Source organism: Homalodisca vitripennis, chromosome 1 (genome assembly GCF_021130785.1).
Source record: "Homalodisca vitripennis isolate AUS2020 chromosome 1, UT_GWSS_2.1, whole genome shotgun sequence".
Lineage (NCBI taxonomy): Eukaryota > Metazoa > Arthropoda > Insecta > Hemiptera > Cicadellidae > Homalodisca > Homalodisca vitripennis.
In genome coordinates this window covers 147,417,755-147,444,042 of record NC_060207.1, presented here as the reverse complement: position 1 = coordinate 147,444,042, position 26,288 = coordinate 147,417,755, and the positions used below count along the sequence as shown (strand labels likewise).

Genomic DNA, 26,288 nt, shown 5'->3' with positions numbered 1-26,288 from the left:
TTCAAAGAGTTTTACACGTTTTTGGTACTGCTTGGATTGAGGCAGAGGCGTGGTTGTAGGATACCGGTGAGGAATGCCACTAGTCTAATGTGGTCTATAACATTCACAAAGGGTTTTTGTGCCTCTTATATCCAGGTGGTAAAGGGAGTGCCTGTGCTGAGCAGTTGGTATGCTACGAAGATGGTTCAATATTGAAATTACCACTTATAGATCAATAATCTTTTATTCATTATCCAGTGGCATCTTAATGATCATACTAAAATTGTAACGGTCTAAATCGATTTGCAAATGTTTATGATAGAAACTTGTAATCTCTCTGTGAGAGCCGCAGCCTTGTTTGCCCCACTGTGAAAGTCATTAATATTTCTCCTCTGTATATCCTTATTCTACAGCTGTGTCCTGTTGTATTGCTAGTAATGTGAATAAAGGTGAATAATGCGAGTGTTGCAGTTTTGCTAAGTCACGTGGTACAAGTAAGCCGAGCATATTGCACGTGTGCGGGAAGCCTAGAATCAGACTATGTTTAGTCTGAGATCACAATCAGCTGAATTACTAGTATTTCGCACGCACGTGCGGCCGTGGCTGTGCATCCACCACGTGAATACTCACTACTGCCTGTTTACTTTTCCATGACAAACATTTTTACATTTTTTAATAAACGAAACCTCCAAGTAGCTAAACGTACAAATCAACAATAAATTATCATATTAATTATACAATGACTTCATCAAGCTAAATGCACTGCAGTGAAAAACTAAGGTACAGCGTGCAATCTTTAGTTAGTACTCAGCTGTAAAGAGTCGATATATTAAACACGAGATAAACGTGATGCAATTTTGAAATATTATAACTTATTTTTTGTGATTCTCGGATAAAAATGTAATTTCCTTGCATTATAATATAGTCTAGGTAGATTATACAATGAAAACATCAAAGCAAATCGCCATATATATAGTTAATATAAAATAAATATCTACATCATTTTATAATATCGCACTGTCGATATTATAACACATCTACTAATTAATAACAGAAGTTGTTAAGTCAAACGTGATTTTAGTTGTTTATCGTAAATAAATCGCGATATTTCCCCTTGATGAATTTCAGCATGGATGCAAGCTATAAAGGAAAATTAAACTGAGAGACAGATCAAGCCATTAATAATGCATTAAAACCTCTTAATAATGCACAAAAATTATCGGAAACTGAAATGACTAATTATTAATTATTATATTAATTAATATATTATATTATATAATATATTATATATTATATATATATATTATATAATATATAATAATAATAATTAATAGGAATGATTAATTATGATTTAGTAAAATTTAATAAGGCAACTAAAGGAAACGCGACTAAGTTTCCAAAGTTATATATAGCATATTTCATCAATTATGTAGACTTTATAAATATATGTTTATTGCAACAGACGTATTAAAGAATACCGTTAATGTTTTGAAAGCAACTTAAAATGTGTAAGAATAACTCACAAATAGTAAAAGTCGCTCTGTAGTGAGAGAAATTGCGAAGTTCAGCTTCAGTCGCTATAGTTAGTGTTTGCTTCAAGTTCTTGTTCTGGGAGAACCGCGGATACAACCACAGACTAGAGGAGGAGAGTTGGCTTTGACTTCTCTAACCTCAAGTCCGCCAATTTCCACTGTACCGTACTGTAAAGAACATGTGCTGTACCAACTGAGAATCCAACTCCAGGCGCTACAGTTTGTGTTTGCTTCTAGTTCTTGTCCCCGCAGAACCGCAGAACAACCACAGACTAGAGGAGAAGAGTTTGCTTTGACTTCCCTAACCTCAAATCTGGCAGTTTTCACTGTAACGTACTGCACAGAACATGTGCTCTATCGACCTAGAACCCAACTTCAGCTACTGCGTTTGTATTTGCTTCTAGTTTGCGTTCCCGCAGAACCGCAGATACAACCACAGACTAGAGAAGAGTTGGCTTTGACTTCTCCAACCTCAAATCTGGCAACTTTCACTATAAAATACTGTAGAAAACATGTGCTCTATCGAACTAGAACCCAACTTCAGTTTGTTTGCTTCTAGTTTGCGTTCCCGCAGAACCGCAAAACAACTACAGACTAGAGGAGAAGAGTTTGCTTTGACTTCCCTAACTTCAAATCTGGTAATTTACAATGCAACGTACTGTACAGAACATGTTCTCTATCGACCTAGAACCCAACAGCAGCCGCTATTTTTGTATTTGCTTCTTGTTTGCGTTCCCGCAGAACCGCAGATACAACCACAGAGTAGAGGAGAAGAGTAGGCTTTGACTTCCCAAATCGCAATTCCATAAATATTCACTTTACAGCATTGTGTGGAACATCTAACTATAAGCTGACATTATTTTTCTACGCAATGTCTTCCAAACAGTATATAACCTAACATTAATAGGTCTATTTGTTTTGAAAAGGATATTTATATTTATATTTTTGGAAGGGTTTATTGTTACATGTAGGCTTTGATTTTGATAATCAGGGCAAATGCCGTAGATAGATATGTTTATTAGAATTAAAACAGAATTCGCAATAATATACAATATCAATCAACAATTTAACATTCATTTAATGCCAACCTTTATACTAATATAAAATTTTACAAGTATAAAGATTAATTTCTGATGCTCTAAAATATAAAAAGTAAGGTTATGTACTAACACGTACCTTGTCATACAAGCTAACAATTAAGTGTTGGCGCGTTTCGACACGACGCTCTAGTCATGTATATAATCAGGATTTTGTATTAACACATAATCTCCCCAGCTCGGAACACACATTATCGGGACGGAACACACAACTACAGTAGGCAGGCCCGACACGTAATGTACATGCGCAAGTTCTGGATTAGTCTGGTACTGTAGCTGTTTTGTTATCGTTATCTCTGTTATCAGAGTGCCAGTGTTGTGTGTAGTTGGTTTCCTTTTCATTTATGATTGAGATAAAAATATAATGTGACAAAACCCAGAATTTCTCAACTAAATACATTGGTGCCTTCGATGTATACAAGTATATAAAAGCTGTTATATGTTTACTAAAAACCTTTGTACCACTTTTTAATTTTCAATTGTATAAGTAAACTTATGCTTTTGTAAGCATAATGTTATTAGAGCCACTCCCCTCAAGAGTACGCTCCTGGTATCAAACAACTCGAAAGAATTTATATCCCGGGAAGCTAGAGCCTTAAGCACATTATAAGGGATAAGAACACGACCTATCTTCTAGTGGAATCTATAGAGAATTTGTTCCAGAGAAATCTATCGTCAGTACCGCTATTGTTTGTGGTGATCGAGGTGACAGGAAAAGCATTAAAAATATCAACAGAATAATTTTGTACAGGTCTTATATTTTAGTAACACGCAGTCGAGCATCGGGCATTTAATTAACGAGGTTAAACTCCGTTATTTGTCCACTAAACTTAAACTTTTTCCGTGTTACTTTAACTATTGTAATCGAAACTAAAACGAAACAAAACGGTTTTATGATTGTGTGAACAAAAGTAGAACGTATTTTTAGTGTCCGAACAGGTTGGCACTGATGACGGTGGACAAAAAACAACAATCGAGATTATACCTACTGCGTAACATTCAACATTCAAGCGGGTCTGGTCACGGATGCCTGAGAAAACTATAAAATCACCCATTATATATTGTTGCGATGGAAGGATTGTGAAAGAAACAGACAGGATCTTTTTTACATTTGGCTTCGTTCAGTGATAGAAGAAAACTGCAAAACCTGTCAGTAATTAGTAATGGTTGAGTGTTACTGATTTCTTGTATCACTTGATGGTAAATTTCCGTAAATCCTCTTTCTTTACAAAGCTCATAAAATCCTGAATATCTAGAAAACAATTATGTTTTCGAGGTAGATACCAGAACATAAACCAATACTAGTTATATCAACGTTATCCATCGAAATAAAACATAAACCTGAAGTGCGACTGAGATAGATAGATTTCTTTGTAAAGAGAAATGCCTAGGCTATATATCGATTTAAAGAAAAACTAGTTTGCGCCTTTATACAAGGGAAATTGGCTCTCGTTTTTCAGACTATCGATCATTGCCATCGATGTTCTGCCGTGCATTCTCGGGGGAAATCAAATTAAGCTTTATCTCCTCGCCGTAGGCTGTGAACGGGTTTTGCGTGTTTACTGCAAGTTGGAGTTTTTCCATACAGTGTCATTTTACATCCTTATACATCCTTGTACTACGTCATGCGACTGTTCGGTGGTCGAAGGGGGCGTGATAAACCTGACCGCATTCCAGAACATGTGACACGCGTGCGGTCGTGCGTGCGTGTGCTAGTGCGTGCGTGGGTGTGTAGCAGGGTGCTATACAAGGGAGCCCTATTGATCCGATAGTTCGTCAGACTCCCGCTAGAGCGCTGCCGCGCCACACCCTGTTAACATGGCGGCGCCCTCAGGCACCACATTGCCCCTGTCTCCTACTATAATAGTTCTAGTGACAAAATTATAATATTTTTTCAATATTCTAACAATAATACAAATAATTAACAATTTTACTAGTGTACAAAATTGGGCCACATTCTTTCAAAACATTATACAATTTTATACTTTTACGCGTTTGGTATGTTTACATAATTATGTGTTTATTCTTTACTGAGTAATCTTAACTAATAATAGACGCACATAGGGAACTGCAGATGTTCAGTGTCCTGTATTTAAGTCGTATGTAAGGACCTGTCTTATCAATCTTACAGAGTTAATATAACAATTCGGAAGAATGTACTGCCTTAACATAACGCCACTTATATTCATGATTTACATTCACAGTTAGTTAAATTTATTTCAATTCTTCTTATAAAAAGAAGAAATTGCTGGATCTTAAATATAGAGTTGTAACTACCTACCTTCCAACTTAGAGAGATTTAGATAATAGTTGTAAACAATGATATCAATATCGAATATACTGAAAAGATCCTTATAACGTTACGTGTTTACACAATGACGCTCATCTCTATATGACGGCATCCTATCTATTCCCGTTGTATTTAAATTCAGCCAAACATAAATACAAGTTTTCTAACTAGTAGTGAGTTATAATTGAAAGAAGATTATTTCTTTTTAAGTACATTCACGTTACAATTGGAAGAATTGTGACCAAACAATTCAATAAAACGTTACATTATGAAATGTGTTCCTATAATGCACGCTGATGTTATAGAACTTTATGATACGACAGTCATGAATACTAATGTGATCGCTATAATATACAGAATAAAACAGTAATTGTGTGGTTTGTAATAGTAACTAAATACGTGTGGTACTTGAAACGGAGAACACAAAATAATATCGTTTATAAAACCCATTATTCATAATATTTTTGAGCATTATTACATTTGTTAATTAAAAAAAAAAAACACTCATAACTTTACAGCAATTAAGACATTCTTTAGGCAACTTGTTTAGTAGGTCATAAGTCAATAATCTTGATTCTGTAATTCCTAATAATAAAACAGTTCCTGAACTTTAGATTGATAAATGCGGTAATATGAAAAGGGCTCTTTACAGCCCCAGAAAGGTAATGAACCTCTGGGATTGTAGCCTACATTATAGGAGCTTAACCTTTCAATATTTCTTATTCAGTTATCAGCAAGAAGCCAAATTATTTTATTGCTTTTTACAGATCGTCTCAAGTTGTACATCTTAACCTTTGTGTAAGACATTAGAAATATATTTCTTTACATTATTAACATTTTATGAATTTTTATTGGGAACAGTTAATAAGTAGTATACAATATTTAATAAATACGACATATATTATAACCCCCTTTGTGCAAGGCGTCGTCCTCCGAAACAACAACAAGAGAAACACGCTGACCTGTGTCATTCATTGCTCATGGTAACGCCTATTATATGTTGTTTTATGACATAAACAAATAAATTAAACTATGTTAAACCTGACTAAACATTTTAACTCATGGCTCGACCCACGGAACACGAAGAGAAGGACAAAAGGAATCTCGGCTGTAAGGGATGTCACCCCTGCGTGCAGAGAGGGCGTGCTCGCTTCAATGACTTAATTACCTAAAATCCTCTTTCCACGACCTCGATGGGCGGACAAAAACGCGCTGAATTACATTTTACGGGAAATGATATAAAAAAGCTTAACCGTGTTATAATGTTTAGTGAGTCGTGAAATATTCAACAGTTTTTGGCTTGTAACAATATTTAGATCAATGTAGAAAATAACTCAATAATACTGTACTAACTGTGTAATCGATATAAGTAGATAGATTATAAAATATCTGATTTCTGCAACACCTGTAAGCAATTTACATTATTTTTAATCACCTGATTGGTAGCAGGGTGGAAACGATCAGCTGTTTCCCTTTGTTGGCGTTTAGTTGCAAGTCTGCCATATAGGGACGCTAATGTTATTTTCTAACGTATTTATTTTGCTACCCACATTGAACTTGGAATATTAGTTTTATTTAACAAAATATATTCATTTTATTAATAAAAAAACTGTTGCCGTACTTGTTGTATAAAGAGCGGAAGTAATTTAGGTTATTGTTAACGATGTAAACTATTCATACCCTTAACGCTTTCCCCTCTCTTAATCGATTATCCGTGTTGGTTTTTATCTCGTTCTTATTTAAGTGCATCGCTTTAAGATACTATATATAAAATTGTAAAGTTAAAATTATTATAGTTTTCTATCCTCTGCACGTTTGTGACACAAACTCTGCAAACACCAAATCGTAGTCTTGATTTGATAAGTATAAAGTAAATTATTAATACATGCAATAATGATTGAGTTTTCTGCAATGTTTAAAAACCTCATTTTAATGTATCAAAATTTATCTGGGGATAAAGTAATAACTATCAATACACTGTAATGTATATTCGACCTTAAAGTGTGTTTGTTGAAGACATACGTCTCTGCACGAGCTGAAAGCGAATGCTTTATTTTGCTTGTGTTGTTGTGTCAATATTATAGGTGTACAGTAAGCTGAGATTGCCATTTTAAGGAAGGTCAGTTGGACTGAAACAGAGACGTAATAAGCAGTCTTGTTGACAGCTGACAAGAACAGCTGGCCGGCAGTAGCACCTGAGGTCACGTGATACACAGACTTCACCTGCCCGCCCAGCTGGTCGCTCTGCAGTCAGTTTATCTTCCTTCCACCAGCCGCTCTGTCTCTCAGAGACCTTGTACGCGGAAGTGTTTCTCTGCCACATTCAGACCCATTGTACAAAATGTAGGCAACAAATTATTTTATTAATTCTTGTTTTATGTCGTTAGTACTTACTTATCTTGAAGATAAAAGTGAGAGGTCTGACTCTAAAGTGGGTTTACTACGTTTTATTCGGAATTAAGATTATTAAGTTCTTGTATGTAGAATACAATATCTGATAAGTTCCAGTTACAAGATGGGTGTAAAACCCGAAACCGGTTTTAACGCTGGCAAAATTATCCGTGCTTCTAAAAATTACCTGTTCTTTCGCTGCTTAGTTTAAAACTGAACCTACTACCTACTAAGTATGCAGCTAGAATGTCAGTTGTGTGAAACCACCACGACATAACTTTATTTGTTAGCTATTTTGGTGTTTAATAACTTAATTTTTAAAAGCGAATTCCTATTTTATTTTTAGAAAAATTAATTTTTTAAGTCTACCTAGTACTAAAAGTAGCGGTCATAATAATTAATAAACGTGATATTTCAGTACAAATAGTTTCAGTTTTTACATTATTTCTTCCTGCACGAATAATCGTAATAACAAAAACACAATCAATGCAAGATTTTTAAAACTGCGTTATGTTTTGACTTATTTTAATAAATATTTCGGTAATTTCTATTATGAGACTTGTATTATAAGATGTGTATTATTCTGTAGATTATCTCTATAACAAGTTATAGTGGTAAGTACATATGGCAAATATTAAAAACAGTGTATTTACTGTCCCTTAAAATATTGGCAATGTGTGTTGGTTTTGTTTAAAACTAGGTTGTCCCAATCATTTGATCTGAACCTAATAGCCTAAATAAGCGCTCTATTAGTTTTATGTCATTTGTAACTGAGTTATTCGTGGTAAACGTGCGAGTAAAATAATTATATCCCTAGAAACAAGAGTTTGTGTAGATTAGTGTTCTTAGAAAACAATAATGAGGTGATAATATGATATTCAGAGTTCATACTTGTCATAATGTTCAGTGCTTTGTCTCTCATTAAACGTAAAACAATTATTTTATATTTGATTTACAATAAAATATGTGTGAATTGAACTACAATTAATAATTTGAAAAAAGACTACTAAGAAGTCAAATAAAATAAAATATTTGTGCGCTAAATAAAAAGGCAGAAAATGGTAATTTGGGAGTTATTATGAGTTCCTTCTATCTTGTACCCGCAATACCACCTCTCTGCCATACTGCATACATTGCATACCAACTAGGCGCTTTGTGGGGTGTTTTAGTACAGTAGTTGAGTTCTCTCCTGGAATAAATTTATTCTTCCGTCTTTGGTTGTGATTGTAACCTATAATTAAAGATTTCCGTTGCATCATTTAGTAAAGATGTTTTTTTTATTCCTATCGCAGTTCTTTACTATAATCTCTTAATCTCTCCTTCTGTTTAAATATAGTGGTCTCGAAACGTAATTTCAACCTATAGTGATTTAAAAATTGTTAAGATGAAGACTCACAATACTTGTATATATTCCCACACAAGTATTGGAGTCTTCAATTTAACAATTATATATATATATATATATATATATATATATATATATATATATATATATATATATATATCGTCCTCTAGTTTATATAATTTATCAATATTATTATTTATATAGTTCATATTATTTATAAAACCTAAGACACACATTGTCAAGTTGACAAAGTTAATTGTATTTCGGTATTACCGTAACGTTACAGGACTGTCCAGGTGTATTATTTACTTATTAGTTATAAACAAATGATCATATTATTTGAATTACTACAAATTACTTACAAAGTTGGTATTCAAATTTAATAATACAGTGATGTTTTAAAATCCTTGTAGTTATTCCTAGATTATCCGCAGCTCGTACACGATACGCAATTAATATAGAAAAGTATAATTCATCGCAATACGTATTATACAAATACTCAGTCATTGAAATGTTATCTGACAAATAACAAGAGACATGTTTGTAAGTAAGCCGCTCAATGTCGAGCTCATGTTTGATTGATGATACTCTTAAGCTGAGAGGCTCCGGGAACAAATCCATGCTTTTGTTACAGGTTTTACTTGCATGTATAAATACTTCACTTGTTTTGTTTATAACATTGAAACGTTACTGACAAATAACAAGAGACATATTTGTAAATAAGCGGCTAAATGTCGAGCTCATGTTTGATTGATGATACTCTTAAGCTGAGAGGCTCCGGGAACAAATCCATGCTTTTGTTACAAGTTTTACTTGCATGTATAAATACCTCACTTGTTTTGTTTATTACATTGAAATGTTATCTGACAAATAACAAGAGACGTGTTTGTAAGTAAGCCGCTCAATGTCGAGCTCATGTTTGATTGATGATACTCTTAAGCTGAGAGGCTCCGGGAACAAATCCATGCTTTTGTTACAGGTTTTACTTGCATGTATAAATACCTCACTTGTTTTGTTTATTACATTGAAATGTTATCTGACAAATAACAAGAGACATGTTTGTAAGTAAGCCGCTCAATGTCGAGCTCATGTTAGATTGATGATACTCTTAAGCTTAGAGGCTCCGGGAACAAATCCATGCTTTTGTTACAGGTTTTACTTGCATGTATAAATACTTCACTTGTTTTGTTTATTACATTGAAATGTTATCTGACAAATAACAAGAGACATGTTTGTAAATAAGCCGCTAAATGTCGAGCTCATGTTTGATTGATGATACTCTTAAGCTGAGAGGCTCCGGGAACAAATCCATGCTTTTGTTACAGGTTTTACTTGCATGTATAAATACTTCACTTGTTTTGTTTATAACATTGAAACGTTACTGACAAATAACAAGAGACATGTTTGTAAGTAAGCCGCTCAATGTCGAGCTCATGTTTGATTGATGATACTCTTAAGCTGAGAGGCTCCGGGAACAAATCCATGCTTTTGTTACAGGTTTTACTTGCATGTATAAATACTTCACTTGTTTTGTTTATAACGTTCATGTTTATTGTCTATGGGTATTTTAAGTGAATATCCCAATGCATGAGTCGTAATTCACAATGCATGTATTTAATTCGCTCTTTTTTACAAAACTTTGTTTGCTATCCGTGTTAATTTCCAACAAAATTGTTTGGTTCGTTTTTGAATAAAAGTAAAAATAAAATAGAGCAGTCACAAACATACAACCCAAAATACCGTAACAGACACCCAGGTTTTCTTACATTTTGGGAGAAACAAAATTTGTTCAAAATCGAAAACAATTAATTCATTTTTTTATTTACAACAGTTTCTGATTTTAATCTGTACCAGGTGGCTCAATTTCAGTTTTATAGAACTTGCAGTTCTTTGTTTTTTTATGGGCAAAAGATCTGAACCCCCAGCCAGGTACCGTTGGCGACATTACTTCAAGCTAGGCTCAGATGTTTGTTAGCGAACCCGGACAGGAATTCGAATACATCCTGTATAGTTGTATATAATCTAGAACAAATTATTTTCAACCAAAATGAAATGTTTATATTGTAGATTTTTTAAATCTCTCCCCTGGTCAAATTTTTAGGTTAAGGAACTCATACGAGGTAATTCAGAAAAAAATTGAACCAAAATTGAAAAAAAAAACAAGGAAAACGTGGTTTTTTATAGCAACCGTAACGTAACAGCTTATTTCCGTAGCATCGGTATAAAGTAAGCTACATATTTTTTTAATCCTTTTGTTTGCGATTTTTTTGTTTTTAAGGTAGGTTTAAATACTATAATCGTAGCCTATTGCAATCGTAGAGAAAAAGAATAATTGTTTTGGAATACTTATTTCACTTTTTGCAAATAAACATTGTTCTATTACGAACTGTTTTAGAGTTATTGCTTCCGTGTAAATCACATAAAAATAATGTATTAATATTTACATTGTCACACAATCTACTACCTACTACTTACAACTGAGACGGATGGATTATTTCATCTATCCATATATTATTTAAGAATGGTTTCATCTTGTCTTAATTGCAAAGACGAAGTTAGTTCATTTTGATTTTAACATTTACATATTATTTAAATGTATGATGAGATGATATTGGAGGTAAGGTACACAAATTTTCTTGTTTTTGTATTCAGAATCAACAAGTATAAAGTTCCCTCTTTCTATCCTGAAACTTATTACCCAGAAACACAATACATACATTTGTTTACTTTTTTATTAGTTAGGTGCTATAATAGTACCGCTTTTTCTCATGTATTCAACGATTTCCTTCATTCTTATACTTATTATATAATAATAGATACTAACGATCGCTCTATTGCGGGAAAGTTTCCACTGATGCAACTAATTATTACATTGTAAATAATGTTAAGATATGTCCTAGTAAATGTATGCTGTAGTAAGCAGTGATGTTGTACAAGATCCTTTAACTTTTACTAACATTGAAATAGATTTTTTCATAGATAACAATGTTATGCAGAACTTGAATTCCTGTGTTTTACTTTGTAAATAAAAGGAACGAATTCGGTAAAGTCAGATGCTTTATTACGCAATAGCTAAAGCCAACTATTAGATATATTACAGCCTTCTGTATTAGAGACCACAATCGTGAATTGTCTTGTAATACAAACATGCCTGCTATCAGATGCTAAATTATGCATCGATCAGGAACAGCTATGGCAGATGTGAGTATTACAATCCCTAGAGAGTACATCCTGCATTAACATCCATAATCATCGCTTAGAGGTGATTGGTCAGGGACAGCTATGACAGATGCGAGTGTTACATCTCTAGAGAGAAAACATCCTGTATTGCCATCCATAATCATCGCTTAGAGGTGATTGGCTAATAGTTGAGAGATTGGTCAGGGACAGCTATGACAGATGCGAGTGTTACATCTCTAGAGAGAAAACATCCTGTATTGCCATCCATAATCATCGCTTAGAGGTGATTGGTCAGGGACAGCTATGACAGATGTGAGTGTTACATCTCTAGAGAGAAAACATCCTGTATTGCCATCCATAATAATCGCTTAGAGGTGATTAACTAATAGTAGAGATATTGGTCAGGGACAGCTATGACAGATGCGAGTGTTACATCTCTAGAGAGAAACACATCCTGTTTTGCTATCCATAATTATCGCTTAAAGGTGATTGGCCCTCCAGGCTCGATAGATGACGCCAGAATTTGAAAATTCAATACTTTCACTATCAATTCTACCCCCAATAGTGTCGAATTCACTAAAATGTAAAGGAAGGTGGAAGGTAAAAGCATCTGCCTGACCTGACTCACGCACTGTTGGCCCCTGACATTACTATGCGGATGTTCCTGCTCCTTGTGATTGGCTATGGATCTCAATAATAGGGGTGGGTCAAATTTAATACTGACATGAGACTGTGGAGGTGGCAGGTACAAGCATCTGCCTGACCTGACTCACACACTGATGGCTCCTGACATTACTATGCGGATGTTCCTGTTCTCGGTGATTGGCTGTGGATCTCAATAATAGGGGTGGGTCAGATTTAATACTGATGTGAGACTGTGGAGGTGGCAGGTACAAGCATCTGCCTGACCTGACTCACACACTGATGGCCCCTGATTACTATGCGGATGTTCCTGTTCCCTGTGTTTGGCGGTGGATCCCAATAACAGGGATGGGCGTCATGTAATCTGGACGTGAGACTATGGAGGTGGCAGGTACAAGCATCTGCCTGACCTGACTCACACACTGATGGCTCCTGACATTACTATGCGGATGTTCCTGTTCTCGGTGATTGGCTGTGGATCTCAATAATAGGGGTGGGTCAGATTTAATACTGATGTGAGACTGTGGAGGTGGCAGGTACAAGCATCTGCCTGACCTGACTCACACACTGATGGCCCCTGATTACTATGCGGATGTTCCTGTTCTCGGTGATTGGCTGTGGATCTCAATAATAGGGGTGGGTCAGATTTAATACTGATGTGAGACTGTGGAGGTGGCAGGTACAAGCATCTGCCTGACCTGACTCACACACTGATGGCCCCTGATTACTATGCGGATGTTCCTGTTCCCTGTGTTTGGCGGTGGATCCCAATAACAGGGATGGGCGTCATGTAATCTGGACGTGAGACTATGGAGGTGGCAGGTACAAGCATATGCCTGACCTGACTCACACACTGTTGGCCCCTGACATTACTATGCGGATGTTCCTGCTCCCGTTGATTGGCTGTTGATCTCAATAATAGGGGTGGGTCTAAAGTAATACTGACGTGAGACTGTGGAGAAGGCAGGTACAAGCATCTGCCTGACCTGACTCACACACTGTTGGTGCCTGACATTACTATGCAAATGTTCCTGTTCCCGGTGATTGGCGGTGGATCTCAATAATAGGGGTGGGTCTGATGTAATCCTGACGTGAGACTGTGGAGAGGGCAGGTACAAGCATATGCCTGACCTGACTCACACACTGTTGGTGCCTGACATAACTATGCTGATGTTCCTGCTCCCTGTGATTGGCTGTGGATCTCAATAATAGGGTGGGTCTAGTGTAATCTTGACGTGAGACTGTGGAGGTGGCAGGTACAAGCATCTGCCTGACCTGACTCACACACTGTTGGTGCCTGACATAACTATGCGGATGTTCCTGCTCCCGGTGATTGGCGGTGGATCTCAATAATAGGGTGGGTCTAGTGTAATCTTGACGTGAGACTGTGGAGGTGGCAGGTACAAGCATCTGCCTGACCTGACTCACACACTGTTGGTGCCTGAGTTAACTATGCGGATGTTCCTTGCTCCCGGTGATTGGCGGTGGATCTCAATAATAGGGGTGGGTTTGATGTAATCCTGACGTGAGACTGTGGAGAGGGCAGGTACAAGCATATGCCTGACCTAACTCACACATTGTTGGTGCCTGACATTACTATGCAAATGTTCCTGTTCCCGGTGATTGGCGGTGGATCTCAATAATAGGGGTGGGTCTGATGTAATCCTGACGTGAGACTGTGGAGAGGGCAGGTACAAGCATATGCCTGACCTGACTCACACACTGTTGGTGCCTGACATAACTATGCTGATGTTCCTGCTCCCTGTGATTGGCTGTGGATCTCAATAATAGGGTGGGTCTAGTGTAATCTTGACGTGAGACTGTGGAGGTGGCAGGTACAAGCATCTGCCTGACCTGACTCACACACTGTTGGTGCCCCTGACATAACTATGCGGATGTTCCTGCTCCCGGTGATTGGCGGTGGATCTCAATAATAGGGTGGGTCTAGTGTAATCTTGACGTGAGACTGTGGAGGTGGCAGGTACAAGCATCTGCCTGACCTGACTCACACACTGTTGGTGCCTGAGTTAACTATGCGGATGTTCCTGCTCCCGGTGATTGGCGGTGGATCTCAATAATAGGGGTGGGTTTGATGTAATCCTGACGTGAGACTGTGGAGAGGGCAGGTACAAGCATATGCCTGACCTAACTCACACATTGTTGGTGCCTGACATTACTATGCGGATGTTCCTGCTCCCGGTGATTGGCTGTGGATCTCAATAATAGGGGTGGGTCTGATGTAATCCTGACGTGAGACTGTGGAGAAGGCAGGTACAAGCATATGCCTGACCTGACTCACACACTGTTGGTGCCTGACATAACTATGCGGATGTTCCTGTTCACTGTGTTTGGCGGTGGATCTCAATAATAGGGATGGGTCTAGTGTAATCTTGACGTGAGACTGTGGAGAGGGCAGGTACAAGCATATGCCTGACCTGACTCACACACTGTTGGTGCCTGACATTACTATGCGGATGTTCCTGTTCACTGTGTTTGGCTGTGGATCTCAATAATAGGGGTGGGTCTGATGTAATCTTGACGTGAGACTATGGTGGGGGGCAGGTACAAGTATCTGCCTGACCTGACTCACACACTGTTGGTGCCTGACATTACTATGCGGATGTTCCTGTTCCCTGTGTTTGGCTGTGGATCTCAATAACAGGGGTGGGTCTGATGTAATCCTGACGTGAGACTGTGGAGGGGGCAGGGGGTGTCAATCAGTTTCAGGAAGCAAATACATTACCAAACCCAATATTGACTCGCTTGAAGCCTGTGTCGAGGTAAAGATGTCTGCACTTGAATCGCGTATCAGGGCAAACGGTATAAGTGGACTATTTCTTTTATATTTAAATATTTTGGTTAATATCTGGTAACTTTACAGAATTTTGCAAAAATACTATTGTTATCTTAAAAAGATTAAATTGAATGCTATTTTAAAATAAAAATGGTAATATTATAATTTTGACTTCGAAGTTATGTAAATTAATGTAAAACCAATGTATAATTATAACTAATTCAATTATTTGAGTACCTTAGTGAAACCTAATTTATTACTTATAAATCGATATATATATATATATATATATATATATATATATATATATATATATATATATATATATATATATATATATATATATATATATATTGCTCTGAAAGGTCAGTTGTCTTAAATTACAATTTCGTTTCTTGCCGCACAATATAAAAATATTTTCTCAATGAAGTATTATCTCATAAAGACGGGTTTTGTTTCAACTAAAAGAAAAACATACGTCTCTTAAACTGCCATAGAATATATTTAAAAACTAATTTTGGATAGGGTGATATTCGGTAAATCAATACTAATAGGTTTTATATGCCTTGTTTTTAAGAATTGTATGAATATTACAATGGTTATACACTCATTTCATATAAAAGAACACATTATTTTTCTGCAGTTATTAGGGTTACGTACTGAGAATATTTTCTGTAGGCTAAAGGTTTGCTCTTTCTGTTATAATTTTAAGCATCTAATTCTCTTTGTATACAGAACGGAAAATATATAAAGTTCGTTACAGATTTTTATTATTGGAATAACCAGTATACGTAATATTGTACTTATATATATATATATATATATAAGTATATATATATACATATAAAGTACATAAGTACACATATATATATATATACATATAAAGTACATAAGTACATATATGTATATATATATATATATATATATATATATATACATACATATATAGAATAGAGGCTAGGCTACTAGATGAAAGAAGTTATACTCTTTGTTAATGCTAGTTATATTGACATTTATTCCTCTTTGTCGTGTACACACATTTACTCAGAAACCATAAGTAACTCAGTATTCTCAATATAAATTCTAAATTGATTTATATTACGTGTTTACGTTTTAGCAGTGACTGTTTTCCAAATATTCATTGATGACATGCAACAGATGTTGAATGTGACGTTTATGAGCTATTTTAAACTATTTATGTCGAACTGCCAAAATATAAGAATATTGTTTGGACACTTATGACCCACTATATTCCGACAATCAGGCCTCAAATTCTTGTAGGTTTTGACCAAGATGTATTAAGTCTCTATACATATTGATCTCTAAGCTAAAAAAAACGACTTGGCAACTCCGCATGATGCTTATTGGCTTGTTGAAGAACGCTTCACCGATAGGCACCACCTTTAATAAATTCCTTTTCATGATTTTTTTTCTGTCGTAAAAGTAATGCACTTTTAGGAGTTTGTTGTGTGAAAATGTAATATACTGTACATATTATTCATGGAATGTAAATAAAATCTTATTCGCTGATTTTCGATCAAATATTTTTGTCATAGTTTTATATCTTATATAGCTTTAGTCTTTAGTTCCCAATATATCCAAATGCGATATTTAAAGAATATATTATCATTTATAAAATAGATCGATTTGTATCCATCACAGTTCACTACAAAGAACCAACGAAATGCATTATGCAAGCAATGGCGGAAGATAATGGGTGGCAAGGCTTGATAGCTGGTTATTGAAGGCATCTTGAATTGCTTGGTTGTTTGGGCCATCAGATTCCAATTCCCCTTTCCCCCACCAACGCCATCAGGCGTGATGGCCCGCACTTCTTGATAGGACAATGGCACCATTTGCGAACTAAACTGCTGCTTCCTACTGCTGACCATTTCCTCATTACAGCATGTGTAGTGTCAGCTGACTGACAACTATATCATTATCGCGCAGGCTGCCAACTGCTGAAAAAAAAACAAACTAAAAGACGCAATCAAGATGTTAAATGTGTATGTCCGGGAGCCGAGAGCAAATTTTTATTGTGCAAGCACATCACTTAGTTATTCGTGAAATTGATTGGGAACCTTCCCCTAGAAATAAATCGATCGTTAGCCTCACTAGTTCTGGCGAATATCGAAATGGTGTGGTATCTAGCGAAATGTCAAATAATAAATTGTTTCATTGGCCTACCTTTGCATTACTCGCGTTTAATAATCTTCAAACATGAACTGATAGCACAAAGGATTATAGGCTCGTTATTCTGTTTTAATGCCCGTCAGAATCAGTTAATGAGAGAGAGAGAGAGAGAGAGAGAGACTGATAAAGTTATCATTTTCAGCATAGTTGGTATTATATCGCTGGCTGGCCGTGGTTTAACTTTCATTTGCTGCGTGACAGTTGGTTTTAAGCGTGTCTAGGAAAAATTAATCGCCTTATATTTTTAACCCTTTTGATACCCCCCCCCCCTTCAACTCACTAAACTATAATGGCTGGCAATTGGTTTCTTTTTAAAGGAAATTTCTCTAATGACTTCACGAAAACTAGTTGGTATGCCTACTATACAATGTAGGCTAAATTATCTCGATTCTTGGACGATTCATGTCTAACAGAACATTTGTGTCCACCTGTATTATTTATTAATAACCGCTAATAAAATATTGATTTTGTATTGATTTATATAATTATTTAGTCAGTGTTGTCATTAAAAACAAATACGTTTATTTATAGATTTATTTATGAGCTTTATATTATTAGTGTATTGAAATGATAAAAATTGCATTGCCTGAATTTCGAAAGGTGGTCATAAAAGGAGCAATAAGAGGAACTCGGAGTCGGAGCTACTTCAAAGTTGAGGTTCAGTAATTACAGCTGAAGTTGCTGAAGCCTGGCCAATCTCGGTTCTCCCTGAAGCTCCCGTACTTCATGAGAGGCTCGGATACAATATCGGTACCTCTCGTGTGGTCTTCCCTACTTCTCACTAACTCTTGTTTATCATTCATTAACAGAAACTTTACACCGAGTTTAAAAAATAGCATTTCTTGGATCTCTGTTGGATTCTATCACGAAACACTCACTCAATAATATCTTTCGTTAACTGATAACATCACATAACACTTTTCATATTTTGTTCTCATAAAGATTTATACAAGTTAAATCTGATTTCATAAACCCATTACTAGTACTTCTCCAATAATAAATCTGTATGTAAAATAACACGAACAAATATTTTATATATATATATATATGGGAAATTATAGGTTTTAGGACATACTCTATGTTTTTATGAACTATTTGGCTACTGTTTATGTATACACTGTAGGCTTACATTATACATTTTCTGAATGATTTTTCTGGTTATTTATGTTATTGTTATTATCTTTATTTTAACCTGTGTACAATTTTAACTTAGTAAGTTCTAATATTAGTAATTAGTATCAGGAGTTCCTTGAAATAGCTGAGGTTGAGTTCCCATGCTGTAGTGGCTAGTCTCTCCTCATTATTTTGAGGATTTCCAAAATAAATATATACAAAATGTGTGTATAGATAGTTTATAATGTTTATTCACCATTGCGTAAATAGTTGTAACTATTGGTAATTTGGGGTATTGACCTAACAGTTTCAATGAAAAATACAGTTTTTAAAATTTGATCCTGATAAGGAAATATATTTTACACACTATCAATATAAAAAAACCATATAATTAGGAGTAAGAAAATGCATTTGCTCCTAGACTACATAGAACAGTTGTTACCATGTGTGTGCTAAGAACTAAAACCAAAGCATTTTAGTTCTTCAGAAGTGACATATTTTTATTAGTATAAAACTCAATGGATACACCATTGTTTATTGTATATTCACCATTATATATTCTTTGTTTATTTGATTCAAGAAGGGTAAATATGATTGGTGTAGAGTTGTAATTCCTCATACTGTATTTTCTGTATTTGTAGACCTATTTAATTATGTAGTTGAATCCAATGTTTAGAGATCTTGAATTCTTTAACCATTCCTGGAATGGTAGTAAAAGATTTCTATTTTCTCCATAATCAACTTGTTTAAAGCTCAAAATGTTCAAAACGTTATTGCGATTTCTTTTAGATATATTTCTTCGTCCAATTTATTTTAGAAAGTAGTTTATTCTTTTATATCTCTAATTTGAAAATTTCTTTTGTATGTAGTATTTATTGTATTTTATCCTAAACCAAGTTAATTCAATAGGGGCAAACAATGCTTTGCTGTTAAAAAATAGTTCAAATTCAACCCACAGACCCCAAGCTAGTAGTAGTTGTCCACTCCTCATTACTTAATTTTGGCTATCACTTATCTCTATGAATATTTTAAGTGCACCAGGCATGGATAGACAAAAATAAAAGTGCCAAAAACTCATAAAAAAGAAATGAAAACAGAAATAAAGTAAATAACTAATTCCACCATTGAGTTAAAGGAAGGGTGCTGTTTTAATCCGGGACACAGCAGGTTCCAATTAGATTACATTTGCCAGAGCGCTGAGGTCTTTCCATCAATCTGTTTTCAGTCTAACCCAATCACGTGATAGTTTTATACCAGGTACTATTATTTAGTTTATTTTCCAGATCCAAGTTATTACAGTAAAGTTACATTTATTCATTTTAGTTAACTAAACTAAGCAGTGAACAAGAAAATGATCAGATTAGTTTTACTGTTTAATCTGCATAAATATTTTATTAAAAAAATATCAGTTAAAACAACTGAACCAATTGCATCAAAACCATCAAGACTTCTTTAGTTCAGTTTTTATACCTTACATAAATAGAAAGAAACTACTGTACTGTTATATATTTACTGAAACTTTCATACAATTTATCAGGTATTATAATATTAAAAAAACTAAAAATAAAGATGACAAAAAACATTATGCTTCAAATTGTCAGTGATAGATCTTTAACTATTACACTAATTTCAGGCATGATTATAATCGAACATTTAATCAACACATGACCTGTTATGATATCCGATGTAATGTCTTTAGAATATTTTAAGGACATGTTAAGTGGAATCATCCATGAAATGTATATTACGTTCACCTATTTATATATTTTAATTCTTTAAGTAATGAGAACGATTATGAAATTATTTAATACATATTTAGTTAGAAAGTTTCATAACTCTGTAAATTCATAATTTTTTAAAAGAGTTCAAAATGTCGATAATAAGTAGAGTTTAGTGCTGATCAATGAAATATACAATTGATCAGTACCTTTTGCACTTTTTACTTTTTCAGATGGGGAGAGGTAATTGACTGATAGTTAAAAATGCTATGATCTATATTTTCAGAATGGTTATTTTTAATGTTATTAACTATATCTGCATTTTTGTTTTATGTACTAATAGTAAATATAAATACATATAATAAGAGTGTAGAACTATCATTATATTTATATTTTTTCTTTGTATATGGTAAAAATTTGTTTTTCTCTTAGTGCCAACCAACATGGATGGTTAATAAACCATGTTGTCTAGATAGGTACACCTTAAATTCCAGAATAATATGTGGGCAATTTGTTTCCTTTTTCTTGGCACAAAGGTGCTCTTTTAATTTCAATTCTCTCACATAGAAAATAGTGAAATTTATAATGTAAAAAGGATGAACATTATTGCATGTTATGGTGAATAGTAATATAATTTATATCTCTCATTTAATTAGCACAAGATAAAAATTGAAACAGATTATCTTTGCTTACTAGTCAAGGATTAAAATTGCAGACACGTGTTGTTTTTTGAGATTTGAACATTTAAAATGTTTGTTATGAATGTAAATAAACAGAGAAGAAAATACTGGTTTCTCGAAGTGCAATTATTGTCTTTTATTGGTTGATAAATTTAATAGCCTTAAAAATAATATTATACTAAACAAAGTTCAAGAAGTCATGTGTGAAGTCTGTAAGGACTATCACCTTAAAAACAAAATGAGATGGTATTAAATAAAATATTACAACACACACTCTCATGGAAGATATGCATTCACTTACCTCTCTCAGAGGCTGATGTGTACCTTCTAGGATAAAAACTTAATAAAGAATACAATATTTGCATTATTCTTCTGTTTCAAAGCTTTCTTTTTTTTATTTAAAAAAGCAGAGAGATTAGTTCTCTCATCCTCAAAATATTATTCTTTTTGTGCATAATTATGAAGATTTTTGATGCCATTGATTTTTACACAATTTGTGTTAAATTCTATTAAATAAGATAGTATACACTTGAATCTAAAGATAATATGTACGGAGATGTTAATCTACATCTATTATGATTGCAGGAGCATGTGTTCCAATACCATGGGCAGAAGATGGGATGTCTGGAGCCTCACGTATTTGCATTGGCTGAGTCCGCCTACAAGTCCCTGCAGACGGGTGACACCAACCAGTCCTGCGTGATCTCGGGCGAAAGCGGTGCGGGTAAGACAGAGACCACCAAGTTCATCTTGCAATATCTCTGCTCAGTGACCAGCAACGTCAGCACCTGGGTTGAGCAACAGATCCTGGAAGCCAACACCATACTAGAGGCTTTTGGTCAGTATTTTCTGAACTTATTAATGTTTTTGTTTGTAAAAACAATTTTTTATCAGTACATTATTTTTTTAGCAAAAGAGTATTTGTATATAGATTGTTAACCTAATATAGTTAGTACTGAATTCATAACAACATTTCATAAATATTAGAGTTGAGAATATATAATTAGTGTAAAAAAATACTTTACGCAAACAATAGTAAACAAATGTGTTTTTAAAATTTGGCTATTCAGAAGGAACATTTATTATAGAATAAATTACACTGCTATAGAAGCAATCTGTAATCTTATTGTTATATATATAGGGAATGCTAAAACTGTGCGCAATGACAACTCCAGTCGTTTTGGCAAGTTTATGCAAGTCTGCTTCGACAGCCGTTGGATGATCAAGGGTTGTATCATCCAGGACTACCTGCTGGAGCAGTCTCGCATCACTTTTCAGAGTCCTGGTGAAAGGAACTACCATGTTTTCTACCAGCTGGTTGAAGGATCAAAGGTGCGTAAATTCTTTGTTTTAAGTTCATTGTTAATGATAGATCAATTGAAAGAATTTTGGATATTTTCAAAGGATATTGTTGAACAATAAATCATAAAGTAAAAGAAAGGTAAAGGATGTTGACTTTTACCAGCTGAATTTAGTTAAAAGCAGTTCGGGTTAAGCAAGCATAAAAGGAAACATAGCATTGAACTTATTAGAATAAAACTTACAGAAGAAATTTTCACATAGTTAATTTTATATTTTAGGATTTTGACACCTGGAGAGTAGAGTTGAGACCAGTTCTGGAACTAAGTTGTTTCTATGTTTTTTCCTACTTGTACTCATTATACATAGCAACAGTTAGCATATAGTGAGGATATTATGCAGTTGGTTTTACACATCAAATTTGTCTAAATACAGTGTTATTATTTACATTGTACAGATTTTCTTAACTTAATGTGTATGAAAATTACATTCACATATTTGTGAACTGTTTCTTACAATTTTTATTTAGTTACTGTATTTCACAAGATATTTTAACAAAATTAAAGTAAATAATTGTAAAACATATTGATATACAATTTTGACAATAATTTGTTTTCTTTTTGTCTACAGGGGAACAAAGAGTTAGCTAGTCAGTTTAAGTTGAAGTCTCCTGAGTTTTACAACTACCTGAACCAGTCAGGTTGTATCCGTATTGACGGAGTAAGCGATATGCGTAAGTTTGATGCTCTCAGGTTAGCCTTCAACGTGCTGAGGATACCACTCAATATGTGCGACGGCATCTTCAGTGTTCTGTCAGCGATTCTATGGCTTGGCAACACTATGTTTGAGGTAAGTCTTCTATGTTAGTAAAATGACCATGTTCATTAGTTTTCACATCTCATCAACTTTAAAAAAACTATTCAGTTTCTCATAATAACATAATTTCCTTTCTACGTCCATCCTACTTCATAGGTTCAGTATCTGTAGGTCTACCCTACATGACATTTCAAACATTATATAAATCTATAGCAAATTTCAGCATGTCACCCAGAATACGAGGCATATCCAGAAAGTAAGTGCACTGAGTCTCTCACAGATAAAGGGATTTTTTCAACATGTTCGACTGACTGATTCGAGGTCAGTACATTGAGAACTGTAGATGCGACAACATGTTTCATGAAAAATGTTAATCCAATCTCCAGTCAAGTCATTTTAGACCTCATCGAGTTTTTCTCTTCCAAACGAGATAACGGATGATGTCACATATTTTACACTAAGCGGGAGATTAGATTGAAATTTTTCACGAAAAATTTTGTCATATCAACAGTTCTCAATGGACTGACCTCAAAGAGGTCTCGTTGCAGAGGGGAGGAATCAGGCTAGAGTGTAGCCAACATGTTGAAAACAAAATCCCTCCATATGTAAGAAACTGAGTACACTTACTTTCTGGATATGTCTTATAGTTCTCCTAGCACAGTCAATAAAGTAGATCAATTTTGTGACAACTGAAATAATAATATGGTTTATTTTAGACATAAATTTTTTCCAACTACATTTTTACAAAAACAATCTTTTTTTAGATCCATAAGAAATGGAGTTCTGAATTATTTTAAAATTTGAAAAGATACCATATTGGAACGAAATAGCGTTCAAACCTGGGCAATGAACTTAGCCGAAAAATTCATAACATTATTTTTTCACCAGTTCTAGGTAATAGATAATATATAAACCTTGGAACTGAGGGTAGTTTTGGCTCTGGGGATCATGTTTGGTGAAGTTATGTATAGAATTTTTGTAAGTGCTTCCATGATGACAATAGCAATAGACTGATTTTGTTACAAAATCCACATAAAATGTCAGCCCTCTATCAGATCTGCGAGCCTCAATTTAAAGTTTTAGTTAAAAATATGTAAATTATGGTTTCAAACAAAACTTTTAATTTATTTACATAATTTAAGAAAGAGTTCCTTTTGAATTACCATCATGTGAATTACACAGCTGCAAAATTTAACCCAAATATTTTCACTTAGGAATAATTATTTCAAAGTAATATATTTCAATAACTTTACTTAGGAATCAAATAGTAAAAGTGAGAGTGTTTAATATTTTGCTGTCTATTGAGTACAGAATAAGCTATTCTCACATGATGCTACTTTCAAATTATAGGAAAAATATTAAACAATATTGATTGGTTGAAATGCCAAAACACCAGGATTATATCATTATTTATGGAGATTTATCTTTAAAAACAGAAATTTATCGTTTTTAATGAACTACATTGTGGTAAAGTTTACACTAAACCACAGTTTGGGTCCGAAATATCTTAATATGCTGCATATGTTACAAACGTTTATTTCATTTTACTTAGGTAATACAAAGATAAATGTTTGTTAGAGTTGATTTGTTAACATAATTTATATATATAAATTGATATTTAAAGAAATCTAGGGTAGGTATATCGAGTAGTAATGTTTCTATAAAGGTTGGTATTATAGAGAGAGAACTCATTGGTCATAATTGTGCTAAGTAAATAAAGACATATTTATTCCTTTCTGTATAATTTGTTTAGTTATTATTATATTCTTATATAAGTTCCAGGTTTCTCTTGGCAACATATCGTTGTATTTCCTTCTTTTCTTGTAATACTTTTTTATATTTCTTTCCTATTTACAAACGCCATCCATAAAAGTCATAAATTGACCTCTTTCATGTGTGATGTGTCCAGGACATAGATGGAGAGAAGTGCAAGCTGACAGAAGAAGATAATCAAGTCCTACTGACAGTGTCATCTCTACTGGGGCTACAAATAGAGGATGTCATCCAGGTTGCATTATTACGCCAAATTAACGTGCGAGGAAACATCACAGAAATACCACTGAAACTGCAAGAGGTAAGAATAACTTTTACACAATTGAAAACAGTCTGCAGTCATACTGAAATTCCACAGGTTAATATATCACTTGTTACCATTATTTAAAAGTATGATTTAATTAAAATTTAAAGACTTAAAAGTCATGACTACTGTTTTGTTTATTGAAAATAAAGAATTTTTATTTTGATATTAACAAAATTGAAGACTTCCTTAAAAGAACAAGTGTAATCTCTAAAGCAAAGTAAAGGTTAGAACAGAATAATATATTCTTAAATTTGTAATACTATAAATTAACTCATTTTACTTTTACTATACACTGAGAAAGAACGGTTATTATATTTCTTGTTCCTTATATCAACAGGCAAGAGAAAACCGACATGCGATGGCCAAAGCTTTATATTCCCGTACCTTTGCCTGGCTTGTGAACCATATCAACACCTGCACCAATCCTGGACAAGACTCCTCCAGGTTCCTCGGAGTCCTGGACATCTTTGGCTTTGAGAACTTTGCTGTCAACTCCTTTGAACAACTCTGCATCAACTATACCAACGAAAAACTGCACAAATTCTTCAATCATTATGTCTTTGCATTGGAACAAGAAATCGTAAGTACTTTATATTTTATTTTTCATCTAAGTTTGATCTTTTTCTTATCTAAGTGTTCATTCATTAGTTAAAAGAGTATTAATTTAAACACATGTTCTTTTAACTAATAAATAAAGAGCCGAACCAAACCAAGGAGGCCCTACAATTTAATATGGAATATAAACCACAGAGATTCCACTCTCTGTTGTAATGGTAGAATGCTGAAATCAAGTTTCTAAGAACAAAGTCCATCTCTTTAACACATGGTGAACAAAGCACTCTTACAAAGAACCAGGTTACTGAAGTAATCACAGTATTTAGTAGTGAAAATCATACTAATCTATGAACATTTGATGATCTAAGAAACATAACTCTAATAAGCTCTAACCTCAAACCATTTTCAAAATCTGAACTACAAGTAGCTGGATTGTAGAACCATGTCTCAGTGAACCTGAGTTTAAATCTCTCTTCAGTTATCAGGAACAATCCTGAAGTAATAATAGTAATCAAGTTCAAATTTCTTACACTATACTGTGTTATACTACATTAATATTATGGCAATACAAATTTATAATAATA

The 26,288-nt window shown here is 34.2% G+C and overlaps 1 protein-coding gene across 2 annotated transcripts in view; it reads left to right on the top strand.

Annotated features, from left to right (window-relative positions):
- LOC124373595 (unconventional myosin-VIIa) overlaps nt 1-26,288 on the top strand; it is a 202,131-nt gene that overhangs the window by 136,924 nt on the left and 38,919 nt on the right. For both annotated transcript variants that reach the window (XM_046831962.1, XM_046831956.1), the window contains exons 4-8: nt 21,540-21,792; nt 22,096-22,286; nt 22,884-23,102; nt 24,979-25,143; nt 25,487-25,729. In XM_046831962.1, coding sequence (XP_046687918.1) covers nt 21,540-21,792; nt 22,096-22,286; nt 22,884-23,102; nt 24,979-25,143; nt 25,487-25,729 — 1,071 coding nt within the window. The remainder of the gene's footprint in view (nt 1-21,539; nt 21,793-22,095; nt 22,287-22,883; nt 23,103-24,978; nt 25,144-25,486; nt 25,730-26,288) is intronic.